The 26,578-nt window shown below is 30.7% G+C and overlaps 1 protein-coding gene across 1 annotated transcript in view; it reads right to left on the bottom strand.

The window, feature by feature from the left end:
• LOC113382688 (mediator of RNA polymerase II transcription subunit 13) overlaps positions 1-26,578 on the bottom strand; it is a 99,728-nt gene that overhangs the window by 27,325 nt on the left and 45,825 nt on the right. Inside the window, exon 2 of the mRNA XM_026620918.1 lies at positions 355-721. Coding sequence (XP_026476703.1) covers positions 355-721 — 367 coding nt within the window. The remainder of the gene's footprint in view (positions 1-354; positions 722-26,578) is intronic.

A 26,578-nucleotide genomic window follows, 5' to 3' on the forward strand; every position in this document is an offset into this window, starting at 1 on the left:
TTTTTTACTTTATTATTATTATTATTTCTTATTATTAACATGTGTTATATATACCTAGTAGACACGCCGCTGGGTGTTGCTACTATCTTCTTGTTTATATTATATGATAATTATTGTTAGCAATCTCTGCTTAATGTTAATGAATATGTAAAACAGATTGCAGAATAAATTAAATATAAAAAAAAAATCATTTGCTTCACAGTTAGATTTTTTACATTTTTAAAGAGCAATAAAATAATCATGGACTTTATACGATTCCTTGCATATAAAAGATGCCAACTAGTAGTTGACATTTATCCATTCATCATATTATTTCTTATGTTACAAAACAATTTTTAATTTTTTTCTACTTACCAGCTGCCATTAGTTCGGGCGCCAGAATGCCGCTAAGATTCGGCTCCTCACCGTACCAGAAGATCCATAGCTCCTTAGCAGCGCAGAGCGACAACGGCGGGTGAGTGACGGGTGCATTACCGATTGGTCCAAGCCCTGGGCCAACCATGTCGAACAAACCACCGCCATTCGCGGAAGAATTGGGGTCTGCCGTGTTGCCTGAAAGCGGAGCGCCTGGTGCCGGCGATGCAACGCGACGCCATACGCACAAAATATCCCCGGCGAGGCAGCGCGAGAACGAGGACAGCACCGGGTCCTCGAGAGGCTCCGGTGCGTAATGCGACTCGCCCAGGGCCACACGGCGCCATTTGATACCGCACAGGTCGGTCTGAAAAGGTAAATGAAATAAATTGAATTTCTCAATTGAAAAGATAAATATCATAGAAAGCACATTTTAACTACCGCAAGGGCATCTCTAGAAATGCATTGATCTCTGATAATATTAGCTACTAAACCTGCTTTGCTAAAACTACTCCTACATGAGAGATTTATTCTATTTTAATTATTATTCAAAATGTAATATTATCAAAAATAAATTTTAAATTTTGGATAATAATGTATTACTATTGCATTTTGACGTCCCAATGCAAAAAGTTTTAAGTGCTGCTTCTCTAGATCAGTGATTTCAAAGTGGTCCATGTGGATCTCCAGGGGTCTTTAAACTTTAAAGGCAACTTTAAAGGGTTCAACGTCAATAAAAACGAATTTAGAGTACCCACAACACACCTTGTTAATATTTATATTCTATCATTATTTTAAAGTCAATTGATAAATATTTAAGCTGGTATTTGTATTTTAATAATACAATAATTGTTTAATACTAAACGTTAGTGCATAAAGAAATTTATAAAAAACTAGCAAAAACCCGACGAACTCCGTTTCGCCACCAGATGGTTTCGTGAGAAAGGAAAAGAAATTTTTTGTTTGTTTTATATTAGAAAAGAAAAAATTTGATTTTATTACACAACAGTAATGAATTTATTTCGATTACAAAAATGAAGTGTTTTTTAGTTGAACTTCTCTAAGTAAATGAAAGTGAATCCGCAAATTATCCGTTTCATTGAAGTGCTCTTTGTTAAACCACATTTTTTGTCTTTTGGTCTGACTTTAACACAAACAAAGCGTATGGTTTTCCAACTCGTGAACAGGCAACGTATAACTGCCCAAGTGAAAAACATTGATTTTCTAAATAATCTATTTGAAATTTATCCTGCAAACACTAAGCGATTGGCTCGAAACACTTGCGACTTGTTATTGCGAACGCAAGGCGAACTGGAAATTGCAATCGTTTGAAGTCAAACGGAAGAGTCGGAATCATTGGTATGTCACCAAATCGCCTGCAGTTTTTGATTAAATGGTGAAATTCAGCGTGTACATAATTATTCTTTGCGGCAAGAACTGCTCGTTGACTTAACCAAGCATAATTCTGATAATTCTCACTAATGTCATTACTCGAATTTTTTATTACGGTGCGTGAAGTTCCAGCAATTTGCATTAAGGCACAATGCCATGCACCACTAATTTTCTTAGCTATAAACCTTGCGGAGCCCGAGACCTGTCCAACGAATGCAAAAATTGTCGAAATCGGTTCGTACATTCTGGAGTTATATCGTCAGGAAGGAAAACCTGACTTATTTATATATATATATGTATGTAGATATCGATATCGGCTAAATAGGGGGTTTATCTGAAGGGGTCCAACGCCACAAACATGTTTATAAACCTATGCTCTAGTAGATGGTAATTAATATAACGTAACAATAGGTAAAATATTTAATAAACTCATACAATTTTGGCAATATAAAACATGAGAATAGATATTGTGACTAATATGATTATTTAGGCATCTGAATCATTACGTCAGTGATAGCTTAGTTAATCACGAAAGCTATGCACCACATAAAGGCATAACATAATATACGCCAGAATAATTCATAGTTCATTTGCGTAGAAGCGTCGACGGTCACTTGAGTGACATTAGCGAAACGCCTGTTGTTAGAGCTATAGGGCGAAAAAGGATATATAGTACAGTGGGTGAACTAGGGGACAGTTTATCGATTTGGAAGCACACGAGCACGTTAGCATCAGGGTTACGTAATGTTTATACGCTGCTTCCGCGGTAATCATCGTATCGCGCCACGCCACGCTGTTCCGCTGCGAATCGGCATACGGGAGACACCGTTAAACGATTATCACACCTAACAAAACATTTTATTGATAACTTTTAAATGGGCAACGATTTCACCTCATTCAGAATCAAATCAAGCCTTTAGAATATTAACTATAATAAACAAAAGTCTGGCGCTAAGAAATTCTACATGAGCCAAGCCATGTCAGACATACTCTATTTGATAGAAGGAGTAAATAAGTTTATTATAGGGCCATGTATGTCATATATGTGTGACATAAAGAATAGTAATATTATTATTTTTTTTAACTCTGTTTTATTCAGCAATCAGAAATACATAAGAATTCCTATAAGCTATAAGCTAAAATTTTTGACTGAGTTCTCTGCATTATATCTATATTTGATTTGTAAGCACATTCCCAGAGCTCAATTCCGTAGGTCCAGATTAGTTTAATGATTTTTTATATAGCAAAAACTTATTATAGAAGAATTCCTTGATACATTTTCAACTAAATTATCTAATAAAATACCTTGGACCATGTGAAAAATTATCTGATATCATCGTGGCCAGTAATAATGTTGCTATTAAAATCTAATAATCACATGTATGTAAATTTCATTCGATTCATTTATATTTTTCTCCCAATGATCTACGAATACACATCCACGTTAAATATGCATTCGTTTCATTATTTGAACGTGCTGAATGCAAGATCAGTCGATTTTTCCACAGTTGGAAAAGCTCTTCAATCAAACTCGTCTGAATTATATATGTATACATCGTTGTATGAACTGTGTAAAAGTTATAAGCAGTTTTCTAGAAAGCTGGATTGAAATGTTATCGATCTAATGCGCGATAGCGATTGAGAACGTTCTGGAAGATGAATAATAATAATAAGAAATATATTTATAACATGTAAATTATTTAAAATAATAAAAAAAGGACCTATTGAAAATGTCATTGTGTATGTAGTGCAATTTGTTTGATAAAAATTTGTGGTCATTGAAGGTCATACATTTATAATATTAATTTATTTTTGATCATTTTATAAAGAATGGTGACGTTCAAAACAATTTCCAAAATGCATAGCTGGTTGATTTTGACATGTTTTACAATAAAATGTTGTTCGCCGCCTTCCTCCTGGTGCTTTTCCGTCAGAACAGACAACCCTTAACCCTTTTTCTTTCTCTCGCATTTAGAATATGCCACTGATTAGTCAGTATATTTGGTCATTTTTTTTTGCTGCCATAATGGTTTATTTTTTTCTATTATATTGTCTAATAATTTATTTGTAAAATATAAAGTAAAATAATCTATTGGATGTCTTAAATTGCTTGGTTTTTGTAGTCGGGGTGTTTGTTGATGTATGTCAAACTCGGTTATTGAAGGAGAATCGGCACATTCGCTAATGTCTTTCCGTTCTTCATTTAATTTGTTCAACTTCTTTTCCTTCTGTTTGTTGGATAATATCATCATCACATTCATCACTATCTTCGGTGCGAATAGTAATTTCGTAAAATTTGTTTGTATGATTGTCTATTTGAAACTCAACTTCACTACTGCTTAATTCACAAAATTTATCAGTCGTTTTGCCATATTTAAAAGCGCTCGGTCGTTTTAAATATTAAAAAAAGACTATAAAGCAAAGAAAAAGGTTAAAAATACTACTGAAATAACTTAAAATTATTTTCAAAATACAATACTGTTTATCACTGCTATATGTAATTTATTCAACTTTTCGAAGCAAACTGAGTCATTGTTTATAAAATAGCCTGTGCCTCACAGAGTATGTTTGTCCACTGAGGTGGACAGCCGTCCCCAAAGTGTTAAATATAAGTATCAGCTTCAAAATCAAAGTTGATAAAAATTCAAAAATGCCAAAACAAATTAAAAGTATGTACTAAATCGGTTAATACATAAAGACGCCGACATAATATACGATAAAATTTCAGACAATTACAAAAGATGGTAGAGAAATCATAAATCGGAAAGTTTCAGCAATTCCGTTAAAGCACAACCCATATATTATTGAATTTTTTTAATATGCTAGCAAAATTCAACTAAAAAAACTTGCTTCAATATATAATATAATAAAATCTAGTATTAAATTTTAATACTTTTAATTACCTATCTATTAAAATCTAAATATCACCTTAATATCGTTCACGCGGCATAAGTGTAAAATCTATAAGGCATGTCAGTACGACAGATAGAAAGTTTAAACGGTCAAACACGTGTAGGTAACACGCCCACACGCGCTTTTCCCACACATCGAAAAGAATCCTATACATGTATACTGGCAGTCTCCCAATTATTAATAGTAGTCCTTACAGAGAATGCGCGTAGTGACATGCTACGTTTCGCTACGGCGCCCGCATGCGTAGCGCGTAACAGAACAGCGAACCGATAATCGCAGGGTCGACGGGGAATAAAAAAGAGCCTTAACAATGGCAATGAAATCATAATGTAACTAATATTTCAGTAGTCGATAATTGTAATTTATCGAATTGTGGTAATATAATGAATCACATTGCAAAGCATTTTTTTAATAAACTTAGTTTTTAATATTATTTTCTGAACTAAAATAACACTAGATACAAAATTATTACACCTGTACCTATGCTTTTATTCCAATTTCTAAATTTTCTAGGAACTTCAGTTTTAACTCATTATACGTGAAATCGAAACTTAATGTCAAGTAATTCATCAAAAGTCGATTTTAATCTTTGATTTATTTAAAAACAAAATATAAAATGTATTCTGGTATAGAGAAATGAATTTTATGCAATTTTTGAAAGGCCGTAAAAGAGGCAAACAATATTTTTACTATATTTTTTACAAGTTATTAATTATAATTTGAGAATTTAGAAAAAAATTAAAAATACTCATAAAGTTTTTAATTTTAAGAATTGATAAAATCGGAGTCAGATAAAATTGACACCTGACTATGATTTCAACCCTCCAAATAAAAAAAATATATACATATACTAGCAAACCGGACGAACTCCGTTTCACTACCAGATGGTTTCATTTTATGTAACATTTCGTCTAGTGATTAAAAGATGAAGAAAAAAATTGCCTGCTGTTGAAATTGAATAAAAATTTGCACAATACACGCGATTTGATTTGATGGTTTCCAATTGAAATATTAGGAAACGAATAACTTATTTTTTTTTACTTTTTTTTGCACAATTTCACAGTGAACACAATGCCGGTTTATCACATGAAATTAACTGAGCAGAGAACAATGAGTAGCTGTCAAACAAATAAGTAGCAGTCAAACAAAAAATATTAGTTTGTAGTACATGCTAAGTATCAGAGATGACGCTGTATGTGAAAAAAGAAATAGTGTTTTCCGCTTTTCTGTTGAAATCTTTCTTCAAATTTCTTTGCAATAAACCTCACGGAGTCCGAGACCTTTCCAACGAATGCAAAATCGTCTAAATCGGTTCGTGCGTTCTAGAGTTATATCGCCAGGAAGGAAAACCCGACTTATTTTTATATAATAGATTATCAATCTACAATAATGTCGTATCGTATCGAAAAAGACCGTTTCGAGAAAAATGTATTTAAATTTTCGCAGTGGAAGAAAACGAGATAGAAAAAAAGAAAAAAAAAAGAGAAAATTATCGTGGTGAAACAGCTATATTACCGAAAATAAATTAAATTTTAAAAAATCCTCTTGTACACTTATTCTTGAATATACAAACTTTAAAAACAAGAAAAAACAAAATTAATTTTCTTTAAATTCTAGACTAAAACACCCCCTTCATTCTTTAAAAGTCAATTTTAATGTCTGATTAATTAAAATAAAACAAGAATTAGCATCTTAAAAGATATAATCATCCTTTAAATAAATATTTAAAATTAGTATTTCGTGTATATAAATTCGACTCCCATAATATATTATAAAATAAATTTATATTATTTGTGTCTACTGCAATAACCTTCTCTATCTCTCAAATTACGATATCAAATGGTAACATTGTGATATCGAGGTCCTCCGCTACGCAAAATCGTTCGCCGAATGAGCAGATTATGCGGAGCGACGTGTTTCTAACCAGCCTCAAGAACTTTGCGATTGTGACAAAGACACGTCATGACGTCACGCCAGATTAGCGCACTGCCCGTCGTCGGATGTAACATATATATAAGTGACGTGATAATTGGGCAATTTTAATTAATTAGACACTATTTTTTGTAAATAAAAATATTTAGATCATTTTTTAAATTTAAATCTGGACCTTTCGTAAACCCATCGTTTCAATAGATATTTATTACTGAATATTTTTAATATTTAAATAATTGGGAATATGGATCACATTTTACACAAAGAAGTGAACAAATGCATAAAATGATCGCTTGTACTTTTTTCAAAATTAAAGGAAATTTTTTGATAAATAATAATAATTTTAATAAATGTATTATCAGTTATTACTAGATCTATTCCTTCCGCAGGGAATGAAAACATTTTGAAACATCACGTTTCGTATTAGCTAATATGACAATATGAAAAGTCACGTTTCGTATTAGGTAATATGACTTAACACTTCTACTCGGTATTTCAATTGAACTGTAATTAATTAGAGTACTTAGAACTTTAATTGAGCTATTACTCACAAACTGTTATTACTATCAAATTAGTATTCATAAATGATAAAAAATATTCAAATCAATACATCGAAACGCGAAAAAGTACGCGTTTGACGGATGTATGAAACAAAGTCAAAGAGCGCAAATGCGAGAATTTTTGCATGCCTTAATCCCGTTAAGATCGTAGTGAGCGACCATGGAATGCTCAAGTGGAAATTTAATTGTTATGGTTATTATAACATGGTGTTCTGAATACTTTCCTATAATGAATATATTAACTTGTTGATCAATTTAATCAAATGAAGTGATTAATTGATTAAAAAAAGCACAAGCGATCGTAGGTGTCAATTATTATATGTATAGATTAAGTGCACTTAATTCTAATTAGCAAATCATTTAGGCGAAACGCCAGTTATAACCCCAAAATCGTGCCAGGCATCAGACAGATCGTGAAATGAATAACGTAGACACATTTAACCCGATACTGGGTAATATATGGCTACGAATGTAGACGTAGGGCTAGTGAGATAAAAATATAAATTAATTTTTACACCGCAAATACCAATGCCAATATCTAGAATTATTGCAAGTAATTGTTAATTCTTAATAATTATTAATTGATAACCTGAGAAAATCTCTAAGAAGAAAAGTCAATAATCAAGTTGTTTTTTAATGATATAACAATCATAATAAATTTTGATTGAACTATCAAATTTTTATATCAATATCTATTATATAAAAATAAGTATGGTTTTCCTTCCTGACGAAATAACTCCAGAACGCACGAACCGATTTCGACAATTTTGCATTCGTTGGAAAGGTCTCGGACTCCGTGGGGTTTATAGCAAAGAAAATTGAAGAAAAATTTCAGCAGAGAAGCGGAAAACACTTTTTCTTTTTTCACATACAGCGTCATCTCTGATACTTAGCATGTACTACAAACTAATATTTTTTGTTTAATTGCTACTCATTTGTTTGATAGATACTCATTGTTCTCTGCTCAGTTAATTTCATGTGACAAACCGGCATTGTGTTCACTGTAAAATTGTGCAAAAAAGTAAAAAAAGTAAGCTATTCGTTCCCCAACATTTCAATTGGAAACCATCAAATCAATCCAATGTATTGTGTAAATTTTTATGCAATTTCAATAGCAGGCAATTTTTTTCTTCATCTTTTAATCACCAAACGAAATGTTATATAAAATGAAACCAACTGGTGGTGAAACGGAGTTCGCCCGGTTTGCTAGTTGTTTATAAATGCGTGTTATAATATATCAATAATTATTATTGCCTCAATCATGATATCATAATCAAACCCAACAAAGAAACCGTTCCAGCTCAAAGACTAAACTGAGAAGCTCTCTTCTAGTAACAAGTAAGGAAGGAGGGGACTGGATGTATATAGAGTACATACTTCGTATTCGAATCAAGTCGGGAGCAAGCAGTAGGTGCGCTATATATACTATATAAGTATATATACATGTGGTATAACATTATCGATCCCCTAAGCTCCTTACTCATTCCCTGCCAATGCCACCGCGTAATGCGAAAGCTCTCTTCGACGAACGCAACACGACGGCGGAAAATCGAGGACGACTTGCATTTTAACGAGAGCCCGAGTAGCTTGGAGATGCTCAAAAATTCGAGGTGCTTCCTTAAATCTTAAAATTATTAAACGTTGCACCTGATTTATTTATTCAGGGTGAAGTTGGTATTGTGTTCAAGATAAAGTGAAATTCATAATAACAGATAATATTTTTAACTTATATTATAATTAACAGGAATCAAGTTTAAAACAACAATTAATCGAAATGAATACCATATTTTAAGGTGCTCTATCCACCTATTGTGTATGACATTTTAAGATTAAAAAGTTTAACCACATTATAAATTGTCTTTTAATTCACATTCACACGGAAATGAAAGTGTCTTCGCCAGGTCAGACTCCAACAAGCATGATTGTATTGCATCTAGAAGCCGCCACTTTCTAAATTCCAAACTTAGCGAATTTAGTAGCTTACAAAAATACGACGAAATATATATTTCATATTAATAATATATTATGTTATAAACAAATAATAGAATATAAAAATAATAAAATAGACATTCAAAACATTACAGGGATTGCAAATTGCATGCACAAAACAATTTTTTTATTAACTGTACTGTATTATATTATATAATTATATTGCTTCGTAATATACTGGCTAATGTAGATGTTTCGTATTCCTTCGCCTGTATTCCCTTCTGTGAACAACTCTGTTCTAATTTTGTTAAGACTTGTTTCTATTTCGTCAGGGTTAAATAATAAATATATTCTAAATTTATTCTAATAAAATATCTCTCTATGTATGATTCTCTGAAAGCGTTTTTTCATCGCTCCGCGAGTTATTGTATGCCAGTTGCTCTCTTTTTCGTTATAATACCTCATGCACATGACCTTTTTAATGTGTCAGCATCTTTGAACACCATGGTGTATTTAGTACATTAAATTAAATGGTGTATTTAGCACATTATATTGAAAACTTTAAATACGTTTTTCTCAAATTGACTTTTTTCAATACGGTGCCACAAATTAAAAAAAAACTACAAGTCGGATCGACTTGCATTTTTTTTTAATTTGTTCACCACTGCAATACCTAGTCCCCCTACCTCAAACAACTTCATAACATTACGCAAAAAAATTTTGCGAAGCTTTACGTCCCAAAAAAGGCCCATTTTAACACTTTTTTTTAAATAGCTGCTATTTTTTTTCTTCTTGCTTTTTATCTTTCATTTTGGTAGGGGGACTGGATTCAAACTTCTTCTTCAACGTAGTTTCATTTTTTTTTTGTTTCAGGCGATGCGCAACGGATTTATCTGTGGCACCGCAAAAGAGATCGATTTTGCAATGCCCACTTTGGCGCCCCCTGGTTAAAAAATGATGGCGAAAAAAAAATTCTTAATATTCTATGATTTTGTAATTTTTGTTTAAAAAAAACAGCATGTCTCTATGATAATTGTAACAAAAAAAAGAACAACCCCCTTAATCTATTGATCTTTAAGTAGGCACAATATTGGTAACGAAATTTCACATTTCATTTTATATTTTCATATTGTTTTATATCAATTACCAATATGAGCACCATATAAGTAAATATAGGTAAATAATATTTTCCCCACATTCAAAAATAATCTTTAGCCCACAATGATTTTTTTTATTAACTTTCAAAAATAGCCATCAAAACAATTTACAATTCTATAAGCTCTAGTGATATAGGTAACTTAAATATAAAACAGAAAGAATAATATATCACAATATTACTATATATCACAACATTATAATATGCTAGAGATTATCTCTGATTGTCGAAATTTCGGATGTCGTCATCTCAATCATAAAGCGACTGGTGTCAATTTCCACTGATTTCATAGGTTGTGTACATATTCACGTGGCGTCGCGGCGACCAGACGCGTTCGATATAGCGCGTCGGGATGGTTGCAAAGAAGCGAGAGACGTCAAGAAGAGAAGGGTGCAAGCAAGGGTATAACACCCAGTTTGGGCTAAAATTTAGTGTTCTCTCTTTCCTACCCTGGCAAGAGGACTGGCGAACACAAAGGGCAAAGCACCCTTTTCTGCGATACCACGCGATGCATGGGGCGCATGACCCCGCGCTCCGATACTACAGCACGTTGTATTTCAATAGAAGAAGCGCTAGTGGTCATCACATCTCATTTATCCGATTTAATCCGATTATCATTGATTGATCTCTTGACAGACATGATATCATAAACTTTTCTTCGACCACCTGTGGATTCCATCACGTGAAATGAAACATACAATTCGTAATAAGGAAATATATATAAAGAAGGTAAAATCTAAAAGTAGTTTTACTTGTATACTGCAAATGATATAAATGCTACATTATTGTTTGAAATATCAAAACGATTGATTTTAGAAATCCGTAATAAAATGTTATACTCATAAGATCTTAAATTTATGTCTGCGCATTCATAAAAAATATAACGGATGTACCAGTAAGTTGACCATACGACCCCGTTGAGCACACGTGCTAATTGTTTCAAGTTATTTAGGAAAAAAGTGAACAGAAATCTATTCAAGAGGCAAAAGCGAAAAAAAATAGATAAAACAATATAAGTTATAATGTAACATCATAGAGAAGAGTATAACATATAATAGAATAACAAAATTCTTACTAAAGTTCCGTAATTATCATTAAAAAAAAAGATTTATTCAAAAAAACTGTTTTTTATTATATCTTTAAATAGCATTTGTTATTTTTAACTTCCCGTAGGGCAAGTTATAGTAATCGCAAAAAAATCGAAAATGAAACTTTTTATATATCTTTACGTTTCAAAACCTTCTGAACATTTTGGCTTAAAAAAATGGATGTATGTGTGTGTATGTGTGTGTGTGTGCGCGTGTATGTGTGTGTGTGTGCGCGTGTATGTGTGTGTGTTCGGATACAAATTTTCGTCGACGATTTCCGGAGCACGGATAAAGCGAATTGAATAATTCAAAAAACATTCGATTCGTATTGATAAGGAGACGTGCTGATTAGTTTTTGACGAAGGCAGGTCTAGCCGTTCCGAAGATATGGGGCAAAAAGTGCCAAAGACGGTAACTCAGTTTTTAAGAGAACGGAGCGTCTGATTTGAATAATTCAAAAAATATTTTATTTGTATTGACTAAATGAAGAACTATTTATTAATTATATATATATACATATATTAATAATTTTTGGAAAGGAAGGTGCAACGACTTCGGAGATATGGGAGAAGAAGTAAAAAAATGAGCCATTTGGCGGTCAAAAATGAGCATTAGACATATGCACATCAAATTATCAGATATTTTATAGAGTAATTTAACAATAAGTATAAATTTTGTTTACATTCCTATGGGTTCCGTACCAATGTTTATCCGTTAGACGGCGACGCGGCGCTTACGCGCTTCGATATTTCGTCTCTATGCAGTTAAAGCAGTACGATTGCTTTGAAAAAAAGTTCAGAATTTCCTAAATATTTCAAAATAAACTTTTCTTCAAAAAGTCTTTTTTTCAGAAAAAAAAGTAAATTTTTGTCAAAAATTTATAGTTCCTCAAAAATCTATTTTTTTCAGAGTAAATTTGTTTCAAAAATGTTAATCTTTTTAAAAAAATAATAATTTTTGGTACGGGAAGTACCAGCAATTTGCCTTAAGGCACGATGCCATGCGCCCCACTAGTTTTAAAATTATACTTAATTTATTTAACATGAAGATTGTCGTCCCAATAAAAATATGATCACCTTATTACCGGCGCCTATTCTACGGTGCCCCCCGTCGACCAGCAGCGAGAGCACAACGAGATGTGTGTATGGAAATTCGGATCGGTAATATCGGCGGGACAACGCGGGACGGAGCGCGTTTGCGTGCGATCTGATGGAATCGTTACCAGGATGAATATTGTACTCGACACGCTAACTGCCAATGTATATTGAACTAACTGGGATTTGTAGGACTAACCGCAGACACAGTCTGTAACTTCTGAATATGGGCAAAGATTTATAGCGGTAGCCGAGTGCTTTAATCAGATGATTAAATGTGAACCCGCGATAATTATATTTGCTTAAACATGTACTGTATTCGGAAAAGGTAATGCCTATATTGAAAACAATTAATAATTAGATAAGTAAGCAGGAGCAATCCTCCTGGTCAATGTATTGTATGTATATAATATATCATAAATCCTCAAAAAATAAAAGCAATACTAGTGAATACAGAATATGCAACACGTATTTTTTAAGTAACATACAGAAAGTTCCTAAATCCTTCCTTTCCTATCTGATATTGCGTGATCAACCACTTGAAATGGAATAGAGAATTCGGACACCGACGATCGTTGGTGCGGCAGAAGACAGTATTTTGAACGACTTGTAACGGATAACACATAATGCTAATTTAGGTTTCCATATTTTAAAATTTAAATTATAACACACTGATGATGAGACAAACCTAGTCTCGAAACGTTTGTGAAAATTATTATTTAATAAATTAGTGCAAAAAAGAGTGTTGTTTGTTCATATTTCCAAATTATATATATATTAGATAAATCCAGCATTTTTAATAATTTGATATATGTTTCTTTTACGAACAATTAATCCAATAAATAAAAAACAATAATTGATAGATCAATATTGAAGGTAAATAATTTGTGCTTCTCAGTTTCTAATATTTTTGAAGAAAAGGTACATAATGCATTCCTTTAAAAGTTTTTTAATACTCTGCAATCATGAAACAGTTGTTAAGTCAAAAAAAAATATTTTAACAGAAAAACCTGATGATGAAAAGTATCTAGTTTCCAAACGTAGTGATTAAACATCTACAAAAAACTAATTGCTTTTTTATTTATTGGATTAATTATCGGGAAATGAAATGTATATATAGCTATTTGAAAATATGTTGGTAGTATCTAATTAAAAATTAAGTAGGTGCATCAGCACATATCTATTAAACTGCGATTACTGTTATCAGTCAATAACAGTAAATCGTAATTCATACATTGCATGATAATAAATACTGTATTTTATGTAACAGGTAACAAATAATTTAATTACTTATTAGTTAAATATGGTAATACATAAAACATTTCGATTTTTAATGGGTAATTCAAAAAGTATATAACGAATCTATGTTTATTGAAAAGTCTATTTTATGATTTATATTGAATTAATTATTTATTTATATAATTAATTACAAGTCAATGATATATGGAACATTTAGTGTTGGTGTAAAGTTAGAGCAGTAGTGTAGGTAGTAGTTAGCGTAGAATTTTAAGGAAAGGCATATTAAGGAATTTTATTTTTTATTTGAGAAACCACTCGCGCATTGCTAAAATTATACGTATTTTTCCACCGGAGTGGCGGCATCCGAGTGGAAAAGGTTAATATAAAAATAAGCTAATCATTTTTCATTCAATCGAAACAAATACAAACTACTGAGTTGTTTTTTTCCAACATGCCCTTGTAGATTGTATACTACCCTTCCCTTTTCGGCCGACTATTGTAAATTAATCAAGTTTATTGAATGTCCTTTACTGGACAGTTGTAAATGAAAGAGATAATAATAAAAAAAAATCAATCAAAACAAATACAAAAACAGTTTTTTTAAAATTGAATAGCTTTTCATATCAAAATCAAATTGATTCCAAACTCTATTATATTTAATTACGTTTTGTGTAATATTTTGGAACAGTTTATCCAAATATATCAGAAATAATACTTAACACCTACGCATTGGGAGCAGTTTCTCTCTTTACTCGCACGGCCATGGAGCGTAACATTCAACAGTTACACACGCAAAACAGATACACTATTATTTTCTATAAATAAAATATCAGTAATCTGTAGCTCCGATGAGGCACGCTTGAAACCAAACCGACAACACGGAATTTTTCGTAAACACCAGGTGATTATAGCGAACGGAAATTTACTGCAACTATAGAGTAAATCGATTTATGAAGATCCACGAAACAAAAACTAGAATGAATACACATTGCGATGTTATGGATATCCCATTTTTTATTTATTTATTACTCATGCTAATTACAATGCTCATTAGGAATTTAGCATAACTGACAAAAATTATTTTATTAATGGTTATCAATTTTTTCTATGTGAGCTTAAGGCGGTATAGGTTACGCACATTCGGGATGTGCGCGAGCACGCATCAGGCTAAGAACACCACACATCGCTAGAGTAGTGCTTATCAAAGCACGGCCAATGACCTATACGCGCGTTTGGTAGTAGCACAACCATAACTGATACCAGAAAATGATTAAATTGTTTTGATGGGATTTTATATGTAGAACTAGAACAATAAGGTAAGAACGTATGAAATACATACATTAAAATACAACTTTCATATTTCAAATACATACATTAAAATACAACTTTCATACATAATGAGTTAAATTAACAAAAATTAATTACTTAAAAATTGTGTCTCTCAAAATCGACTAATTTTAAAAATTTTACATTTATAGTTCAAAGAAATTCTTGAAAACTTGGGGTAACTGGGTCATTATTTTGGACTTTGGTCCTAGAAATATTATTTATAAATACGAATCCAAAGCTTAAATAAACAAAATTTATAAAAATTAACGACAATAACCGAGAATTTGTAGCATTTATACCAAAGTTTTAGGTTGCATTTGAAAGCTCATAATTTTCAAGCTACGCATGATAATTTTTTCTAATGTTTTCCATGAGAATTATGATAAATACCTTCTAGGCTTGATGTTAAGTTCTAGTCATTTAATCAGAATTGTATAACTCGTAAAATACTTGATAGTTTCATAATGAGAAGAAATCGAGTAGAAATTAATTACCTAAAAATTGTGTCTCGCAAAGTCGATCAATTATGAAAATTTTATATTTATAGTTCAAGAGAAAGTCTTAAATCTTGAAACTCGGAGCAATTGTGTCATTATTTTGGACTGTAGTCCTAGAAATATTATTTACAAATACGAATCCAAAGCGTAACTGAACTAAATTTATAAAAATTAACCATAATAACCGAGAATTTGTGACTTTTTTACCAAAGTTTTAGGTTGGATTTAAAAGCTCATAACTTTCAAGCTACGCAAGATAATTTTTTCTAATGTTTTCCATGAGAATTATGATAAATACCTTCTAGGCTTGATGTTGAGTTCTAAAACACCTTGTAATAAAATACACATTGAGCGAATAATTTTTAAAGTATTAATTTTTTACAATGTGCATATGGAATATATAATCTTCTTTTAAGTAAGACGTAATTAAATTTTTGTTTGTCCACGGTCTAATTAAAAACTTGTAAAAACGTTAGTTCAACAAATTTTTGCGTTTAATTAAAAATCCATAGGAAAACTGGCAGATGACAGTGTGGCTCTAATTACCTAGCGTAGCAAAGGTGTTTCAACACATAGTTATTACTCGAGAAAACTCCGCGCTAAACTTTGAAAGAGGTTTACTTTCTGTATAAGCAGATTGCAAACTGGTATTCAATGTTCAACTACGGATAAGATTTTTGTTTATTTTGCGTACAAAACGTAGAGAGCAACTACCCTGTGGAGATAGAACGCGTAGTAATAATATAGCATGATTTAAATAAAATTTATATATCACATCATCATGTTTTAATTATGTGTGAATATTTGGCAGAAACCGTATGTAAGATTATTAAAAACGTTTTCAAGAAAGTTGTATTTTAATGTATGTATTTGATACATTTTTAACTCATTATGAAACTATCAAGTATTTTACCAATTATACAATTCTGTTTAAATGCGTCAACATTTGATGAAATTTGCGAACACACTTTCGAGCTTTTTTTTAAAGAAGGGCCTTCCAAAATCGGTCAGTTTGAAAAATTTTAAATCTATATTACAAAAAAAGTCTTAATTCTTAAAAACTTAAAAAGTAGCAATTGTGGCCATTATTTTAGTAGTCCTAGAAATTATATTAGTAGAAAAATTTTCACTAAAGCTCTAGGTTGTACTTAAAAGCTCAGAATTTTAAAACTACGTGAAAAATGTATTTTTTCTCTTTTTTCGTGATAGTTTTGAACAATACTATCACCACGTTTCGGCTTGATGTTGAGCTCTGGGACACCCTGTATATAATAACTTTTTATTATTTACGGAATGTAAAAATAAGCACTCATTAATTTATTATTACTTCGTTATCAATTTACAAAATTTCTCAAATAGATCAATAACCGGCATCGGCAATGAAGCGGTTATGATTGGTGTGGCCCGTTATTCAAGCCAGTAATTCAAGAGCATAGTAAACCCCCTTTGAAGGTCCAGCCGATACAATATTACTGTAAGTAATACCGACATCGACGCATGGCGACATTGCGTACCCATTTATATAAGGTCAGTGTCCCCTCAATGAACATATCGTTTGCGTTATAGTGGATTTACTTGTAGACAAAGAGTTGATGAAATCGTACTTCATTGTGTTTTTTATGAGCATTAACATTGAAAAAAATCTTATATATCGCTGTCTTTTTTACTACAAACAGATTTTATATGGAAGGTACATTAGAGAATAAGGAATATGTAACATTATTAAAATTCAATTTAAATAGACACTCTGTTCTTTCGAAGACATAATTTTTTTAGATCATTAAAACCAAAATAATTAAAAATATTGTTAATTCTTCACTATGAGAAAAATTGGCATTCAAGAGTACTGTTCGAACGTATTTTCGTTTTATTATATTGGCCATGAAGGTGACAACCTTCAGGGCATTAAGCTTTACATGAAATGGTTGCTACCCCTGGTAGAGGAGGTAGCGGAGTGTTTTCATTAAACTAGTTGTTCACTTCTAAAAGTAGCTTAACAACATGTTTAATAAATAATAAATAAATATATCTTCTTTCATTATAACTTAACAACAAATCAGTGATTGTAATTAGAACCGCAACAAATACATAATATACAAATAAATCAGTGTTTAATACAGTCCACAGCTACAAGGGTTAAATTATAACCCAACAACCTGAGTTATCGAAGGAAAGTTTTAATAAATTTCATAAATACGTAAAACAAATACAAGTACTTTTTTAGATCATGGCTTGAACGGATTTAGTATTATTAATTTAGAATATAGAATATGTATCTTCAATAAAATTAAATTTAAGCAATCATTTGATTCTCTCTGAAATGTTTAACTTATATTGTTTTAGATCGAAATCAGATTTTTGTACAAATTTAGAGAATAATATAAAAAAATATTTTTCCTCATTCTAGTGCTGACAAAAACACAAAACGACTGTAATCTTTTATTCGCTTTTAGGAGTATCAAAAATATTTAACCATGTTTTTACTAACAAGACCTTGAACTTGTAATCTTACAAAGACATGTGGACGACGCACAGAAAAACTGCTGACATAGGTAAGGAGTTCAAGAACAGAACAAGATTTGGTTAATACATATGTTGGGTAATCAAAATTTTAGACTAAAAGCCAAAGAATGCTCATTCTTAAATTTTCATCAATATTCAAAAATTGCAACAGAGAACATGTACCTCTTGATTATTTTCTCTTGATAAGTTCGATTAAAATGCTACGATCTAAAACTACCTGAAATTAGCTGAAATTAGTTAATTGATGTGATAATTAGTGCCATTTATCTTCTAACAATACTGAAAAATATTTATAATATAAAGCAACAAATATTTAATGTAAAAGTATTTCAACAAAAATAATAATAAAGGAAGTGTATTGATTACAATTGAACATGAAACAAACCAATGCATTCAATAATTGAGTAATTAATGTTACAAGCTTAATGAACATGAGTACTAACTATGTATAACGCGATAATTACTGAAACAGTAATAATTTATCTTTAGTTATTGTAATTTGAATAACAAACAAGAGAACGTTCATATGTTAAGTACAATTTTTTTTAATTTGAATAGAATTAATTATAAGGATTCAAAAAAATATAACATTAATTAAATAAAATATCATACTCATTAATACATATATTTTTCCACACGTAAGTGATCTATGCATCCTTGGAGCGTTTATCTAAAAAGAAAAATTTATCACAATTCAAAGATGGTGCATTTTTTAAATTTTTACAAAATATTGAAAAGCCAAGTAATATTTTATAGATACATAGGATCCACGTGAGCAATATGTTGATATTAGAAGGAACGTTTTTTGCATGACTTCATAATTGCAAGGTCATATTATCAGCAAGAAGATGCCGCGATGGCGAAGCAATCTTTCAAGGGGAACTGATTTACAATGCATTTATATTACGCAGTTATTTAACTAAACAGGTAACTGACAATAAATACTGCTAACATATTTAGATCTTTTTTTAACCAATATTCTTTGAAATAGATAAATTAATAAAATATAGAAGATTTAAATCAATAGTTTGTGCCATTACTTTGAATATAGAGAACACAATCGCTGACCATGAAACAAGGACATAAATCCAACACAGGGATATATCAATATCGAGAATCTCTATGATGTGGTTTGCTTTGCAAAAGGTGAATACAACTGTTGACATGAAATGTATATTGCAAAATTAGTTCTCCATGGGTAATCATTTCCACGAGCTTCATTAAGAACTTTACTATAATATTTATCTTATTGATGGATCTTTAACAGTTTATAATTTTATCAAAGATACTGTAAATGAAGAAATAATATAATTGTTAAAAGCCAAAATTCGCTCTAATTCACACAAGAAAGATATGTCAGTATATCAATATATGCTTTTTATTATATTCCTTCCTTCTATAATTCTTCGTTTGAATAAATTTGGTTCGAATTGTAGTACAGTCGGGTTAGAAAAGTCTATATTGTGTTTTAAAGTATAAATATGATCCGCAATCATAGTTTTAAATTGTCTTGGATTTTTTGAATTGTGTTTATGTTGTTGTAAACGTTTAATTAAGTTCTGGCTGATTTATCCTATTTAAATTAAATTACAATCTAGACAATTTATTTCATAGACGAGATTTCTAAGTCGTTCTATATTAAAAGGGGTTTTTGTTTTGGAAAAAATAGTACTAGTCATTGTTTACAAGTCGGAGTCCAGATTTATAAAAAAAGTTTTTTCCAAGGAACATACAATTCTTTAATGTATATCACACCAGAATGAGTTTCTGAGTCAGGTAAATCGTTATGTACTGTTAGAATAAATTTAACAAAACTTTTTAAATGAAATAAAATGTATCATTGCTGTTAGTATGCAGGCGCAACAAGTTTTTGCATCAAGTTGAAACATATACAACACATAGATATGTGGCAAGGACGGAATACGACTAGACTCGTTTCTAAAGAAAACATGAATTTTTATAGCAAGAACTCACGAGATATTAATTTTTGGTAAGTTCTCATAAAAAGCACATCGCAAAAATTAAATCAACAGTTATCTATAAATATATGAAATTTAAACGAAACCGGTTACCATAAAATATTACTATTAAACTCACCGAAAAACTCACGATTTTTTTTAAATAAGTGATGATCTTGAAAATTAATATAGTATTCGTATTAAGTTCGCGTAAGTTTATAATTACAATTTTATTTTATACTTTGATTAAAATATTGTTCAACGGAAACCTGTTGCAACGCTCCAAGGATACATAGATCACTTACAGCCTTGTGTGGAAAAATATTTGAATAGATAGATGATTGATTATGAGTATAATAATAAACATGACTTTTATACAAATAAAATGAATAATAAATTAATAACAACGTGTAAAGAAGATTATACTAATTATCGAGAGAAACTACGTAACTTTCTTAAAATCTCAGGAGTAATGGGAAAGTGAAGAAAATGAGTGCATGGAAAAGTAAAGAAATGTATGAAGTCATAATAAGAGCAACAAGAGTACTTAATTGATGATAGTGAACTAGTAGATGTTATTTTAATTATAAAAAAAAATTTAATTTCTTTTGCAACATTTGACATTTATCACTAATGAATTAGAATATCTGATATTTCGGAATATTATCAATTACATTTTGGTGGCTATAGAAGAATCAGCAGACAATACGTTGCTCATCTTTCGATGAATGTTATAAAATAAGTCAAATTGAAGTTCTTTGTATTCAGTAGTCGTCTTTTTATTTGATGCCATCCGCATAATTAGCGAATTGTGTCTAGAATCCATAATGAGCGCGCAAACGTAATTCGTTCCGACAGATGTCACTAATTACATACACCCAGGACATCCACCGAGAAAGAGTGGTAAAATAATTGGAATTATTTGAAAACTTAATACATAGAAAATTACTCTTGCCAAAAAATATCTTGTTCAATTAATTAACCAAGGTGCCTCATAGAATGGTTTCTATCCATTATCCTATAATTCAAGTCCAAGATCTACTATTTCATAAATGCTGTGAAAAATGCTCTATTATACAATGTTGCCTACAACATCAAGTGTTAATTATAGTTTAACAGGTTATTTTCTTGGGACCAACGGTTTAATTACTACTTGCTGGCGCCATTTGAAGAACTGCCGCAAAATCGCTACAGTCGTGATCCAGGGTAATTTGTAATTCAAATTTCATTTGTTTGCAAGTCAAAGGTCAGGTTTTAATTACAAACATATTGTAAAAGCCGATTTATCACGATAATATATGATATAGAAATGCATAAAAGAATAATAATAATTAATTTAGAAAAATGAAATTGTATTGCAAAAAAAATATTGGTGTAATATTATAAAACAATTTGGTTTTCTAGATAAATATATGTGTATATATTTGTGTGTGTGAGTTTCACACAATGTAATTAGAAGTTAATAAATCCACATGTGATTGCATGTGCAAACATTATCGAATGTACACGTGTATACCTACTACCTGTGTTTAGCATATGCTGTTAAATGAGCGATAATAAAACATTGTGCATATTCATATATATTAAATGATAATACAATTGAACGATTTATAACCAGAGTGCAAAACAATGTAAAAAGAAATATTTACATTAATGCCCTGATACAACATGCATATTTATAACGCGAAACCATCAGATGTACAATAGCCGACAGCAGCGGGCTTTATTAGCATAGCTGGCAAAACAGACAGAATTGAATTAGAAAGATATGTATTTAAAATTTATGCATTCATGTACGTCTTGTAGAATTAAATTAAATTTTAATTGTATTAACGGTAACTATATTATAAAAACTGAATTCGAATTTGAGTAAAAAATAGTTACCAAACATGAAACTTATGGCAAATTATTATTAGCAAATTAACCCTTTCGCTACGAATGTCGTCCATGGACGACATCCAATCAACTACCCATGCATACGCGCGTCGTTCATGGATGACATCCGCATGACGTGCTGTATGTACAGACGTCGTCTATGGTCAGGTATTGAATATGAATATGGATTTATTTAAATTCTAGACCAGAAAAACCATTTGGATACTATGGCATTCTGATTGGTATTGTAATTCGCACCATATTAGGTCGGATGATTGATAAAGTATTATTTAACATATAATATAGCGTATTACAATACTTGTATGTAATCAAATTCGACATGATTAATTTATGTTCAAATTACTCATCAACGCAATGAGGCGAGTTAACGATATTCATTAAAGCTCAATTACGCGCGACGACGGATTCTGACACAACTACTGACATCATCTCAGGCTCATTTCTAATTCATCCAGATGGTACAGGCAAAATTTAAAGCATAATTTATTTTCAAAAAATCCTGTATATAAATTCAAGTTATGAAATTGCTAATGAGGGAAGATTCGAAGATTGCATATTGAATTGTAAAAATTGGCAAGGATCTTAAGGACTTTGGTGTAATCCAAATAAGGTAATTGCCCAAGATAAGACAAGATCTCAGTATAACTTCTGATACACCTTATATGAAAGTCGTTGGTCTCTGGTAATTCTTCACAACTTGATATTGATGTGACATTTTTTTATTTTTTTTCTTTATATTTATGATCGCCAAGAAATGTACTAGATGCCCATGTACGACAGCTGTAAATATTATGTTGTCAAAAAAAGAAATTGCTAATGATACTATTTCCTTCGATTAAAGATTACCCCGTGAATTTATCAAAAGCTGACCAAATGCCGGCCATTGAATATTTGCATATAAACTATCAATTTCCTCAACAATGTTGCGCCGAATATTGAAACATCAATGGATCACGACAGCTGTTAGTATCATACGTGAAATGAAATGTATCAAAATGCGAGCGACATTACATACATAAAAAATGAAGCAAGCATCCCAAATAAAAAAATCCAGTTTTGTAAATTCATGTTTGATTACATGTATAATGAAAAAATCTTTGCCATCAATCGATTTGCACAGAATAGTGTTTCAATGCATATAATAATAATAATTATTATAAATTTATTAAAATATTTTTTTGTTACAAGATTAGAGAAGTTGGAGTATAAAATAAATAATATTTAAAATTAATTTATCGCACTTCTTACATAACTCGTTATCAGTGCAGAAGTTTATCTTAAACGGTATCTTTATTACACAAAATACCACGGTTTAAAATTGTTTACAAAAAGATTTTGTTTCGAGATTTTATTATTCTACATACCAACTTCGCTGTATTTGTTTCACAAAAATAGCATTAGCAAACCATTATCCTCCGCATGCACTTCAAATGACTTACCTGTAATTAAAAGAAAAAATAATTAGACAAAAGAAATTATCGATCGTAATAAATAATCAGGACAACTAAATATCGCATGTCTGCTGATAGAGTACTGTAATTGCTCTATGTCTACTTGCACCCAAAATAGACATGTTGTAATTAGAGATTATTTATAGAAAATTATCAACGGTAATTGAGCATGATATTTATTTCTTGTGGATGTACCCAAGTCCACTTCCATTGTTTATAAATCGTACGTCTATAAATACTTTTCTAGTAAAAATATCGAAGAGAATTCTTTCTTATTGTCTATATACAGAAGATAGTAATACTTTATTTATCAGGTTTTCTGTAAACCATTTTAATTAAGTGATATAAAAATATAAATGTTATTACACATGGAGCAAGTTTATGAGAAATTAAAATAGCTTTTGAAAGTTTATAAATATAAGCTCGTTATTAAATTTTAGATAATAAAGTCGTCGAACGTATAACAATGGAACTGCGATTGAATATTTTTGTTATGATGAAGTCTCGAGCGATTTGAATTAACATTCCAGAAATATCGCTTTAAAAACATTCCCCTGGCATACCTTTACTCCAATGTTCGTCAAAGTGTTGAGAAAATTTTAATCTTACATCTTATGAGAACATTACACAAAAAAAGATTCATAGCAATATCGAACGAGTGCAAAACGCTGCTAGACCGATAATGTTTAATTTCATTCTCGAGCTTGTAAGTAGGCATAATAATAAACAATCGTTATGTTTGCAAAATATCCTACCGGTACAATGAACTCGATGGATATAGATGTTTTACCAAGTGAACCGTTAAAAAGTAATTTTAACGATTATGAAGAAAAATTGAAAAACCACTTCGCAACCTTATGTAACATAATAATAACGCACAAGCTTTATACCGTTGCGGTGTCATTCAACTTGAAAGCGCACTTACAAGATGTCACCTTGAATGTATTTGACGAGCCTGGTTATTTCGGAGGTTGACGCGTAACTTTCAAAGCAATTATTACAACGTTATAGAAAAGTAGGTAGAGCACACGTTGGAAACACAGGGGCTGTGGTTAAAATTCCGAAGTAAATTATTGATGGAACATTTTTATAACAAATTTTAAAATAAATTTGAACATTTCAATAAAAATTTCTGGCAAAGTTCTTTTCCAGTACTCCATTAGTTCGATGCATAATCGTTTAGTATGTGTTTGCTGCTACACACTCTTACTGAGGCCGCCGACATGTGCCTTATCATCAAGGTCACGAGTACGCATTAGATAAGATTCTTATCGGGTGTAACTATTGTAAGCAGAAAGATGATACTTGACACAACATTAAATTGATCCAGGTGTATATTCCAAATTTTATTCATAAAATAGGGCTATCCACCCATTTGTAGTAATTACAAATAATATTATAAATTACTATATAACGCTCAGAATATGAACAACGCAGTTAGTGTTACTCATAGCTACATTGTAAGCTTGCAGTAACCTTGCAAGCGTTGATAAATTTTTTTTGAAACCACAAACTGCGCCTTACGACCAAGTAAAGCGTAGTTTCTGACTCAAATATAACGAAAATTCTAGAAAAGGATTGCGTCATACCGATAAGGAGTATTTAAGGTTCTGGACGATGCAATAAACAGTCAGTATGAGTCAAGATCAGTATGAGTTAGGATCAATATAGTACAGTCGTAATCAAGTTATAATAATGTTCAGATCATTATGAGTAGTATTAAGTAATCAATGGAGTTATATTTAAGTTCAGTGTTCAAGTTATATAAAAAGTGTACAAGAATCATGAAATAAACATAAACATCAAACGTCTTCATCTGTTTTACTGATTCGCTTTCACAGTTTGGTACCAGCTTGATACTTAGCAGCAGGAAGAACCAACATTTTGTTGGCTCCGTCGCTGGATGGGGCACAACAATATATATATATATATATATATATATATATATATATATATATATATATATATATATATATGTATATATATATATATATATATATTTATTTATTTATTTATTTAAGAGCAATCAGAATATAACGTATAAGCTTCTGTGCTTCTTCTTTTAATAACATGGTTTTATAGGTGCCACCCTAAATAGTTGTCCAGGACAACAGGTCCAGGTTAGATACTCGGCTCAAACAACCTGAGTAATGACATCAATATTCACTTGGAAATATAGTTAGAAGTTTGATAGAGTGCTTTAAAATGTAAAAAATATTTTACAAATTTTGAGTAAATTTTACATAGATATCTACAATTGAGTTTTTACAACTATTTTCATAAATATTTAATACAAAATTCATTTTTCCAACAAAATTTATAATTCTCCTCGCAGCACAGACCTCACACGTGGTGAACTGTAAAGGAAGGTAATATTGAGCTATCTCTCTTATAATAATGGCTCTCGCGTTTAACAAAAAGAACAAAACGCTGACAATTGCTTTATCCACGGTCTTGAAAAGCTCCGCGATTTCTAAATGCAGTAATTGGTGGAACAAAAATTGGCAGTTCGCATACGTAAATTCTCCGGAAGGAATAGTAAAAGAAAAATAACGACTGTTGAAAATTTACACAGGAAAAGGTTTATTTTTATTACGACGTTGGGAAAAGGAAAATAATCTTGTAATGTATATTAAAAATTTACAATAATACAATTACGTATTACAATTTACGATGAAGATACTGATACCCACAATACATCACTAAAACAACTAATTACCATCTGTTAATTTTTGTCTTATTTATTTCAAGCGTTTTTTGTATTATATTTAATTTAGTGTGCTAAATATAGTGGGTATTGTAATAAATTTAGTATGCTATATTATGTTTTATTATAACGGTATTTTAGTCTTCTGGAGATATTGTGTGAGCTATGTAATAAAATGAAGATATTGAAATATTGGTAAAGCAACGAGATTTCCATGAATTACACCATTTAAAAAATTTTCAAACGAAAATAAATAAAACAAATCAAGTCTGCCACGATTTACAAAGAGTGCATGAATATGGATTAAATAGAATAAAGTCGTAACCGATATCAGTCAGTCAAAAGCTAAATGAGTAATAAAATGTATGGTTTAGAAACTTATTTCAAAATATTATAATATATGAAAATTTTAATAAAAATACATAATCAATTACTGATATTTATCAAGTAAATTAACCGTAGACTTCTCTCCCTCTCTGTGGAGTGAAAATATATAAATAATACTATTTTACTTTTTTAAAAATACATTTTTGTTCATTTTACAAAATAGTTTACGTGGA

This window comes from Ctenocephalides felis, unplaced genomic scaffold (assembly GCF_003426905.1).
Source record: "Ctenocephalides felis isolate EL2017-DRISC unplaced genomic scaffold, ASM342690v1 CF-g0.4_SCAFFOLD_03570, whole genome shotgun sequence".
In the NCBI taxonomy this organism is placed as follows: Eukaryota; Metazoa; Arthropoda; class Insecta; order Siphonaptera; family Pulicidae; genus Ctenocephalides; species Ctenocephalides felis.